The following is a 12,094-nucleotide window of genomic DNA, read 5'->3' on the forward strand; positions in this document are numbered from 1 at the left end:
CCATAAGACAGCTGGGGTCTTCTTGGAGCACTTAGACAGTGGTGGGACAGTTAGGGTTTTCATGGAGTCTTTGGACAGTGGTGGGACAGTTAGGGTTTTCATGGAGTCTTTGGACAGTGGTGGGACAGTTAGGGTCTTCATGGAGTCTTTGGACAGTAGTGGGACAGTTAGGGTCTTCATGGAGTCTTTGGATAGTGGTGGGACAGTTAGTGCCTTCATGGAGCCTTTGGACAGTAGTGGGACAGTTAGGGTCTTCATGGAGCCTTTGGACAGTAGTGGGACAGTTAGGGTCTTCATGGAGCCTTTGGACAGTAGTGGGACAGTTAGGGTCTTCATGGAGCCTTTGGACAATAGTGGGACAGTTAGAGTCTTCATGGAGCCTTTGGGCAGTAGTGGGACAGTTAGGGTCCTCATGGAGTACTTAAACAGTGGTGGGACAGTTAGGGTCTTCATGGAGCCTTTGGACAATAGTGAGGCAGTTAGGGTCTTCATGGAGCCTTTGGACAGTGGTGGGACAGTTAGGGTCTTCATGGAGCCCTTGGACAATAGTGGGACACTTAGGGTCTTCATGGAGCCCTTGGAGAGTGGAGGGACAGTTAGGGTCTTCATGGAGCACTTAAAGAGTAGTGAGACATTTAGGGTCTTCATGAAGCCTTTGGACAGCAGTGGGACAGTTAGGGTAATGCTAAGGTTGTGGAATGGTTTCACACTGGAACAATGATTGAAATAAATCTTTAAAAGCTAAAAATGAAACGTTTGCCTCCTGGATGAGTGGACGACCTGACTGCAGCTGTAACATTACAGCTCCTGTTCTGAAGTAAAGAGAAACAGACAGAGTGTAAAAGTTTAACTTCAGAGTCAAACACACCAACTCCATCCTCCTGCTTCCCCTTGATTACTTCCCTCTTCCCAGAATGCCTTGCACCGATCGGCAATGCTGACCACGTCTGACGCTTCCTGTGGCCGGCTAATCTTCACGCCTCACTCAACTTCTTAATTAGAGATAACGTTCTGACCGCGGCGCTGCGCTCGGAGCCGAGGACGGTGTGTGTGTACTGTATATAACCGATAACACGCCGGCCTTTTGCTAACTTACTGAAGGTTCGACGAAGGTGAGACACAAGTAGGAAGTTGTGAGTCTGGGACGAATCACTTTAATTACAGATACTTTAGTGAAACAAATGAAACTTTTTCCTGTATTTTTAAAAGTCTAATCCTTTTATACTTGTTTGAAACAGGATTTTAGATGCTCTGGGTTTTGTTTGTCTCGTGTTTTTATTTCCAGGTGTTCCTGGTGGACAAATTTTGACAGAAACAAAAAGCAGTGAGATCTACGTAAATGTTGAATTTAGACCATGAGAGTCAAACATACTTTATCAGAGGGGGACATGAGTGTTACGGTTGTAATAAACTTTTGATGTTTCCTGTTTAACTTCAACTAAACGTCACATTTCAAACACTAACTGAGCTCTACCTGGTATTTCCTGCATAGAAACAACATTTTACCTAATGCTGATTACACTGAAACCAGCTTAAAGTTACTCTGTTGTCGACGTAGATCCAGTGATTATTTAACGAGTTTCATTAAAGTCACTCCAGTGGTTCATGGGATATTTTGCTAACAAATTTATTAGCACTCGCAGTATGTGTTGGGGATGACTCTCAGCTACTACCACATCAAATGTAGGGTCAAAAGTTGACTCTAAAGGTTCAACAGTTTAAGTGTTTTTTGGTTCATGACAATAATAATAAAAACTATGGTTTTTTTAAAGTTTTAACCACCTCATCATGCTGTGTTTTTTTCTTACGATGAACTTTTGTATAAAAACTTTTTTCCTCCAGTTTTAGTTTTTTCATTGTTCGTTAGCTCCCAGAACTCTCAGCCGAGCCAAAAAAATTTTGTTTGTTTCATCTTGGAGAGAAAAATGTCACACAGGGAGGATTTCTGGGTTCATTAGTGACGGTTCTCCAGCTGAAGAAACATTTTCTTTGGGTCGACTTGAAGTTAAATAATCTAAAATTGTGACGATGATGTAACGAGACTAAATGTGATGAAACAAACTAATTATCTGACTAATTTGATAAGATAAATATTCTAGTGTTTAGGTTTTAAATGGGTCCTTCTAAGTTTTCCGGTGTCCTTTTTTACTTTGCTGAAAGGCCTCAGAGAGCGGACTGCAGGAAGCCCGTTAGTCTCTTCATTCATGTTTTGTGTTCATGTGTTTGTACGCCGGCTCAGTTTGTTGTGTGCTGCCGTTAATGCTGTGAGTAAAACATCAGACCTCCTCGCACCCAGCAGGAAGCCTTCTCCTGCAGCGAGGCGACAAACCAGAGCAACTGTTGGGTGTCAGATCGTCTCTGCTCTAACAGCTAAAACATGACTCGCTGAATTAATCAAACCTGAGAAAATTAATCCAAAACAGCCAATAAATAAATAAATAAATAAATAAATAGATAAATAAAAAGTTCAAGCAACTAACTAAATCTGGAGCTGAGTCGTTTTGTAGGAAGTTTACAAGAGTTAGGAGTTTGCTGGAAAGACCCTTCTGTTCTATGGTGGCCCAAAGTTTTATCTCTTATTGACTCTGAAGCTAAAATGACTTGGACTGTTTGGAGAGAAAATACACTCACCGACCACTTTATTAGGTACACCTGTCCAACTGCTCGTTAACACTTAATTTCTAATCAGCCAATCACATGGCGGCAACTCAGTGCATTTAGGCATGTAGACATGGTCAAGACCAGTCGTTCCCAAAGTTGGGGTCGGGACCCACAATGGGGTCCCAAAACATCAAGGTGGGGTCCTGAGAAGATTTTCTGAATTAATTATATTAGAAAATAACAACTAACAACATTTTTGTTTGCCTTTGTTGTGAATATTGTTACCATGCTCTTATTTTTTTTGACATGAAAACAATGTTTATGATCCACCCAACTGTTGTTGGATCATAAACATTGTTTTCATGTCAAAAAAAAATAAGAGCATGGTAACAATATTCACAACAAAGGCAACAACAACAACAACAGTTGGGTGCTCAGGTCACTGTTGCTGATATTTTGAGGGTCAAAGGCTGAAAAGTTTGGGAACCACTGGTCAAGACAGTCTCCTGCAGTTCAAACCGAGCATCAGTTTGGGGAAGAAAGGTGATTTGAGTGCCTTTGAACGTGGCATGGTTGTTGGTGCCAGAAGGGCTGGTCTGAGTATTTCAGAAACTGCTGATCTACTGGGATTTTCACGCACAACCATCTCTAGGGTTTACAGAGAATGGTCCGAAAAAGAAAAAACATCCAGTGAGCGGCAGTCCTGTGGGCGGAAATGCCTTGTTGATGCCAGAGGTCAGAGGAAAATGGGCAGACTGGTTCGAGCTGATAGAAAGGCAACAGTGACTCAAATAACCACCCGTTACAACCAAGGTAGGCAGAAGAGCATCTCTGAACACACAACATGTCGAACTTTGAGGCAGATGGGCTTCAGCAGCAGAAGACCACACCGGGTGCCACTCCTTTCAGCTAAGAACAGGAAACTGAGGCTACAACTTGCACAAGCTCATCGAAATTGGACAAGAGAAGATTGGAAAAACGTTGCCTGGTCTGATGAGTCTCGATTTCTGCTGCGACATTCGGATGGTAGGGTCAGAATTTGGCGTCAACAACATGAAAGCATGGATCCATCCTGCCTTGTATCAACAGTTCAGGCTGGTGGTGTCATGGTGTGGGGAATCTTTTCTTGGCACTCTTTGTTCCCCTTGGTACCAATTGAGCATCGTTGCAACGCCACAGCCTACCTGAGTATTGTTGCTGACCATGTCCATCCCTTTATGACCACAATGTACCCAACATCTGATGGCTACTTTCAGCAGGATAATGTGCCATGTCATAAAGCTGGAATCATCTCAGACTGGTTTCTTGAACATGACAATGAGTTCACTGTACTCAAATGGCCTCCACAGTCACCAGATCTCAATCCAATAGAGCATCTTTGGGATGTGGTGGAACGGGAGATTCGCATCATGGATGTGCAGCCGACAAATCTGCGGCAACTGTGTGATGCCATCATGTCAATATGGACCAAAATCTCTGAGGAATGCTTCCAGCACCTTGTTGAATCTATGCCATGAAGAATTGAGGCAGTTCTGAAGGCAAAAGGGGGTCCAARCCGTTACTAGCGTGGTGTACCTAATAAAGTGGCCGGTGAGTGTATATTGTAACGTTTTGATGCATGTTTGTGTCAAACTCAAGGTCCATGGGACAAATGTGGCCCATCATGGAATTTTATGTGGCCCTGAAGAGCTTCAAAAATGTATTAATGTCTTAAAATAAGCTGCTTTAAATCCAGCATTGACCATAAACTACATTTCCCAGAATGCATGTTGATTGTTCTGCCCACGAAATGAGGGCATCACACCACCAGGTGGAGCTGCACACGGTTCAAAAGTAGCCATAAGCCAGTGAAATTCAACATGAAAAATCACAATTTTTCTGCATTTATGACAGTTTTACTGGGAAGTGGGAATTTCCTACTTACAAGTTGTAAATTTAAAGTGGAACGCCCACTCCAGTGGGAATTCCCTTTTGATGAATACTGACCGTCGCCTTAGCAGTTATTATTAGCTTCAACTATTTTTTTATTTGTTTAGCAGTGTAGCGTTAGCATAGCTAAGATTCTTGTTTAGCAGACTAGTGGTTAGTGATGCTAACTTTTTGGTTAGCCAGCCCACCACTGGTGAGATAGTTCAAGATGGCAGCTACTCATCACAAGTAAAATTCTTACTTTTAATAGTATTTCTGTTTTATTTATTTCACCTTTATTCAGTCGTACACGAAGTACTTTTCAGTGTTAAGAGGATGTGTTAAAACACCGTTTCTATGCAGGAAATACCAGGTAGCTCAGTGTTTGTTAGCAGTGCTTAGGAAGGTCATTAAAACWAATTTTGAGCACTAACAATTTTGAGTCAACCATGTTAGCAAAATATCTCAAACCACTGGAAGGATTTTAATGAAGCGTTCAGGAGTAAATCATCTGACAGAGATCAGATTTTGAGCTAAACTTCAGTGTGGTCATAGCTGAGAGTGGTCCCTAACACCTGGTCTGAGCTCTGTGCTTTCTCAGTGTAAAACCTGATGATATGCAATCCTTTGTTTGTTTGGTGAGTCCAGTTCAGGTGGAAATGACCACACCGCTCTTCTCAGCTCGTTTAATCTCCTCCTCACTCTCTTCTTTTTATTTTTATATTTCAGGTCTGATTTTTTTATTCATCTCACCTCTGTTTAATAGAAGAAGACATCATCTCCACTTCCAATCCTCTTCTGGCAGCAATAAATATGTATATTTTATGAGGAGGACTATAATGGTCTCCTTCCAGCTAATGGTGTATATTCATCAGATCCTGATCTCCTCACGTTGCCAAAATAAAAAGCTGCCTGAACGTTCATCCAAACATCTACATATAGCTGCCTTCTGGAGAACTCCAACGTTATTTTTTAATTTGGATTTCTCGCTCTGTGCTCTGAATATGTTTTAGACTTCGTCAGTGGCTCTAATTCAGTCCTCCACCATCTGTCTTCTTGTTTCTGAATCCGTTACCACTTCCTCCTCCCTCTTATTCATCATCTCCACCTCCATTGTTGCTTCCACTCTCTGCTCTTCCATCTCCATCGCTCATTCGCCCTCGCCTTCGCCTGGCTCGTGTCGGTTCCTAGACAATGGAGATAAAGCACGCCTCTCTTGCATTATCTCGCCATCTGTCCACTACCTGCWCGCAGAGATTATGACTGCCGGAGCAGAGGAGCGAGCCTCTCAGCTTATCTGGCCCATCTCTTCATTTCTATGACATCCTGGAAGCTGCTGCTGCAGAAGCTGCAGAACAGCAGGAAGCTTCTCAGAATGATAACGACTTAAAACACGGACGTCAGAGTTTGGATACGTAAAGAAAAGGGACGTGTGCAACACCTACACTATTAACTACCATAAACCACCAGTTACTGCCATTAACTACTATTATCTACCATAAACCACCAGTTACTACCATTAACTAACATTAGCTACCATTAACTACCGTTATCTACCATTAACCACCAGTTACTACCATAAACTACCATTAACTACCGTTAACCACCAGTTACTACCATTAACCACCATTGCAACCCAAAACACAGATGCCTACCATTAGCCACCATTAACTACCATCAACTACCATTAGATACCAATAACCACCAGTTCCTACCATTAACTATCATTAACCATCATCATCTATCATCAACATTAACTATCAATAAGTACCATTAACCACCATTAACTATCAATAACTACCAATAGCCACCATTAACAAACATTAACTATCAATAAGTACTTTTAACCACCATTAACCACCATTAAATATCAATAAGTACCAATAATCATCATTATCCATCATTAACTATCAATAACCACCATTTAATTTGTTGTTTGCAGTCTAACTACTCCTTTATACTTTCTTTTAATAAATCACAAATCAAATGTTTCAGGAGCAGCAGGAAATCGGTGGTCAGCACCTCCATCTTTAAGCCCTGAGACCGCAGGTTCGATTCCAGGATGTCGCATGTAAAACTGCTGTCAGATCTTTCATGTGATTTTCTCTCAGAGAGCAGACAAACGTTGGTGTTTGTAGCAATTTTTGGATTTTGAAACTTATGTTTTTCAAAAAGCTTTAATTTAGTTACAAGGTTTTGTCCACAGAAATACCTTGAGAACTATTATATAACATGAAAATAGTTTTGTCTTTGAAACATATGCCATCTTACTTTTGGCTACTTTTGAGTTTTTATTAGAAAAAGTAAAACGTTGCTCTCTGGGACACAAAAAGTCGAAGATAAGCTAAAAATAAGCTAAAGATAAGCTAAAGGCAAGCTAAAGACTTATAAACATTTTGGATGCTTCTCAGAAACTGTGGAGCAGACATTTTGAGAAATAATTTTACGGACACCTGTAGGAGCAGAAGGGGAACCTGATGGATGATTGTTCAGATTTTCAGCTGATGTGGTATTTAGAATAAAATGTCGGGTCAGAACCTCAGAGATGATCTGGGTCGACTGTAGACCGGCCTGATCTGATCAGAAAGACGACGCTGGAAACTGTCTTATTGAATAAAAATCTCTGCTTCAGTCATAAAATCACTTCTGCTTTGTTTTTGAAATGAGACCTGAAGAATCAAACATTTGTTCAGAATAATTGTCTGAAAAAAAGATGTGAGCTGAATGTTTGCAAAAGTAAAATCTACGGTACTGAAGTAAGTTTTTAGGAATATTTCACAAACTGTTTAACGATAACTAAAAAAATTTGACGAACAGAAAATTGAAGTCTGAAAATCTTTTCAAAACAATTCCCAAATACAGAGTTTCAGGCAGATTTCTGACTGAAAAGCTTTAAGCATTCTTTAGAAATCTTGGTTTTGATGGTAAAACTTCAGCTCATTGTAATATTTTCCACAGTTCTCTGCAGATTTTGTGGGTTTCTGTGAGTCACTTACTGGTTTGGACTGGATTTCTTTGGCATAGAGGGGTTGGAGGAACTCGGAGTCTCCCTCCAGTTTCAGGCCTTTCTCTGTGATTCTCAGGTTGCCCATGCCGTCCTGTTGGGAACAGACACTCAGCGTTAGTTGAGACTTTTATTTATCTGACAAACTAAAGTCAGCAAATGAAGCAGCTTTAAAAAACAAAAACAATAAGAGGCTGAACTGATTCAGAACTCTGTATTTGATTTGATTTAACTTGATTTATTTAACACACAAACAATTGAATACAACAATTATTAAAAAAACATTTGATGTGCTGGAAGTGGTAGAAGCCTGGATGGGTTTATATAAAAACTTCACCCAATCAAATCAGACCAAACAATAATAGAAATAGGAACAAACAACATCAATTTAAAAATCACCCAAGTTGACATTTCAGAATCCATCAACACAAACCATGGCATCAGCCTAGTTTAACCTGTTTTTATATGTTTGCTTTAAACCATTTTGAATAATTATAAAGACCATCGTTCAGTTTATTTATGAGGGTAGTAATATTTTTGTTTGAAATAAAAAGATTGGTATCATCTGCAAAAAGCAATGGAAGTGTAGAAKTAGATGCAGAAGCAAAATAATTTACGGTATACTGTATAAAAGAATAATGGTCCCAATACTGAACCTCGTGGAACTCCATATTTAAAACATGCTCAGTCCAGATTCATGCTCCATAATAAAAACATATTTTCTGTACAATAAGTAATTAACAACCCATCTTATGTAGTACATTTAAAATCATATTTATGAAGTTTTGAAAGCAAAAGTTCAATACGTGCCGTACAAGCAGAATGATTTCWGTGAAAGCCATATTGATAACTGAATAAAATGTACTTGTTTTTAATTAAAATCTGATTTTTTTGTGGACCAGTTTCTCTAGGATCTTTTGGAAACATGGCAACATCCTCAGTCAGAGAAGCATCCACAGGTTTATTGGGATCCTCAAATGGAGATCAGGACTCCAGGGACGTTGATTTAAAAACCACCTCTTTGTAATTTTCTGCCCGACGTTGTGTAAAAAAATGTTAAAATCCTGAGGTGGGCGAGTCCTGGACGTGTCTGACATTATTCCAACCTGGCAGGACTTTTAGCAACACAAAGTTTGATGGTGAAGCTGCCTCCAGAAAGATTTCATTTCTCAACAAAAAGTGTTTTAGTGAAATAATCCATCAGGAGAGGCAGAGGGTGACATGCATGTAATGAATATTAAAGTCTTTAGTTTTCTCTTCTGGATTAAAACCTTTTCTTCCTTCAGTCAGTGGCTGATAAACTGGATCATTTTGGAGAATCTCTGTGGTTTTTGTTTGCAGACTGAGCAGAGCATGAGAATCTGTGAGTTCTGCTCCGTTTACCTGGTTGTTTGGAACAACAAAAAAAAGAAACATCTGTTTTGTACACAGCATCTGGGACTCCTGGTTTCCTGTTATTCTGCAGATTTGCTTCAGCTGAAACAGGAAAAGAGGAGCAACACGGCACTGCACCGGTCCTCTTATCAGGATTCCTCCTTTCTTCATCAGTCTGAAGGCGAGATCTTCAGAGCTCTTTGGAGCTCCTGGCCTTTCGTTGAGCCGCCACCCGCGGCGAAGGCAAATATAAACGTCTCCGGAGAAGCGGTTACGAGGAGTCAGACTCTGAGTGTGCTAATCACAGCTCTGCGTGGTTGAAGATGTTTGAACACTCCCACACAAGACGAGCTCTTCTGGGATCCAGCGTCTGAACTGTTGTAACGCAGGAAAAGAGGAACTTCTAAACGCTCTCAGCCAACAGCGCCCAAGGCTTTATAGTGCTGATGGATCAGTTTTTATTCTAAAATTTGGAAAATATATTTTCAGTAAATGAAGAAGAGACATTTTCAGATTATCAGCGACGTATGACTGCTTCAACCAGAGATGTTTCAGGGTCACGTGATGAAAAATATGTTGGCAGTTTAGAAGATCCAGCCAGTTGAAATGCATCAAAGTAAGGAATCGTAATCCGATCCGATCAGGAGGTCAGCCAAGATTCACGGCTCGAGTGTTTATGCATCCGAAACGCAAAAATCCATGGCAGGAGGCCATAAAACTGGATCAGATTCCAATAAGAATCCAGCAAGAGTAAATAAAGTCTGACTGTGGATAAACAGATTGAAATCACTGCTTCGGTTCTTCTTTAACATTTTAACAAGACACCTGGGAATAAAAACACGCGAACTTTATAAACATTAACACTATTTAGAGCCATTTGAGTTACATTATGTAAAGTTATCTCTTAATAAGCCTAACAGACTCAATATAAAACAAATAAAACCATGTGGACAAAGTTTAGAGAGCTCAGTCGGAGCAAAGATTAAAATATAAAAATTTACGAGTTGACAAATGTCACCTGTTGTAGGTAGATTAGGTGAACATACAGTGACATAATTSTGATCAGTTCATCTCYTAGCCCAGCGTGACCACAGTGGGTRCCWAAACAACCAGAGCAAGAGTTTCATACTCTGATAAATAAAAWCCAAACTAATTCAAATGTTTAGCCGAAAACCAACAACAAAACCAACCAAAACAATCCTYTATCTTCAAAATATTCCCAAGGAAAACCAGATGGAAGCTTGAGTCACGCGATTTACCTGCATTAGAATGGTCTGTGGAGGGAACAAACACAGTAAATGGTTTGAATTTAAAAGCTTTCAAAAGCCAAGTTTTGTCAAACTCCGCCCACACCCAGGAACTTCACCAATCAAAGCACTGCCAAACTCCGCCCACACCCAAGAACCCCACCAATCAAAGTTTTGTCAAACTCTGCCCAGACCCAAGACCTTTGCCAATCAAGGTTTAGCCGAAGTCCGCCCACACCCAAGAACCCCACCAATCAAAGTTTTGCCAAACTCCGCCCACACCCAAGAAACTCCCTCTATGCACCTGTCTTTAGTTGCTTCGGACGTTTCCATGGGTAAACACATAAATGTGGTGGTTGGTGTCCAGTCACATTTTTTAAACTTAGGACAAACTAATTATTAATTTGAACAAAATGTTGGATTATGCTGAATTATTATTATTTTACTTAAAACAAGCACATTTAATTTAACCCTGAGCCCTTCAGCAGGAGGTTGTGCAGCTTGGCTCTGGACAGACTGTGTTAAGACTATCAAACAGGCAGATAAAAGAGGTCCAGACCACTTCTGAAGGTGGTCTGAAGGAAAGAGTTGTCAATGCACACCTCTCCGGTTAAAATCAAACAGGCAAAAAAGAAAAAAAAAAAAGATTTTAAATGGCCGGTCTGAAAACCAGCGTCTATATTTCAGATGCAAATGTTCAGAGAGCTGCAGCTTCAGGACATCTGACCAAAATGAAGCAGCATTTAAGAGCAACAATGCACCTGATAGAGCGCTCGTTTAATCAGCCTCTGCTGAGTCTGTGAGGCTGCCAACATGGCCGAACTCCAAACTAATACATTTCTCAGCTGGCCTCTTTGATATCATCACCAAAAAAAAGTTAGTGTCCTGGTGTAATCAAAGAACCACCTGAAGCAGCAGAGGCTGTTCTCTTTCTGTAGCAACACCCCATGATGACTATCAGTGGAATTGGCTTTGAGATTGCTCTTCACCCCCCTCCCCCCACATTCCTCTGATTGAGGCCCTCAATGCAGCGCCGCATCATCCATCAATGGGATGAGAAAGCCGAAGGAGGTGGGAGTTTGGCAGAAAGAGAAGCAAAGGATGAAGGATGAAAGCGGAGAGCAGGAGGCGGCGCCGATCGAGTCAGTATGAGCAGAAAAACAGATAAACCGAGTCGGATCAGAGYAAACGTGACGTAAACGAGGTAAAACACCAAACGCCAGTTCAGAAGTAAAGATTGAAGATTGAAGACAAAACTGCAAAGAAGTTTTCATCTRCTCGCTGATTTCCTCTGGATCAAACAAAGGTTTAAATATGACAAAGAATCAGAGAAAAGACGATTTCTTAAATAAAAATAAAACCTGTGATCCAAACTAAAAGTAAGAACTGGCTAAACTAATCAATTGAACAAGTAAACAGCAAGTAGCAAACCCATAGCTAAAAACTAAAATCAGCAAACATGTAGCAAAGAATTTGCTAAACCATACTTAAAAGCTAAAAAAGCAAAACATCAGCTAAAAGATAAAAAGACAACTGATGTTAAAAGTTATTAGCAAACCCACAACTAAAAGCTACTACTAAAAGATACTACAGCTAAAAGAACAAGTTAGCAAACTGMAGCTAAAGCTATAATTAACTAAAACCAAACTAAAATAAAATGAGCTAATTTAACAAAGCTGTAGCAAAAGAATAGCTAAAAGCCTTAATAGCTTAACGCTAACTATAGCAAAATTGTTGGCATATTAGTTTAATTACAATTTAAAGCTAAATTTAACAAAACTAAAGCTAATTGAAAAAAAAACTAAAAGCAAAAACTGGCTAAATGGCAGTTAATGAAAAAGCTAGTGAAAGTAGCTAAAATTTGAGATGAGCAAACTGAGTCCAAAAGCAGAAAGTTTCTTTTAATAAAGGAACAGTTTTGTTTAAAGAGTTTATTTTAAAATAAATAAAAACATTATTT

At 40.0% G+C, this 12,094-nt stretch overlaps 1 protein-coding gene across 4 annotated transcripts in view; it reads right to left on the reverse strand.

Moving 5' to 3' along the window:
* Window positions 1-12,094, reverse strand: part of sgcd (sarcoglycan, delta (dystrophin-associated glycoprotein)) — a 219,560-nt gene that overhangs the window by 90,049 nt on the left and 117,417 nt on the right. For all 4 annotated transcript variants that reach the window (XM_014004073.1, XM_014004076.1, XM_014004074.1 and 1 more), the window contains one exon: window positions 7,506-7,607. In XM_014004073.1, coding sequence (XP_013859527.1) covers window positions 7,506-7,607 — 102 coding nt within the window. The remainder of the gene's footprint in view (window positions 1-7,505; window positions 7,608-12,094) is intronic.

This window comes from Austrofundulus limnaeus, unplaced genomic scaffold (assembly GCF_001266775.1).
Source record: "Austrofundulus limnaeus strain Quisiro unplaced genomic scaffold, Austrofundulus_limnaeus-1.0 Scaffold21, whole genome shotgun sequence".
NCBI lineage: Eukaryota > Metazoa > Chordata > Actinopteri > Cyprinodontiformes > Rivulidae > Austrofundulus > Austrofundulus limnaeus.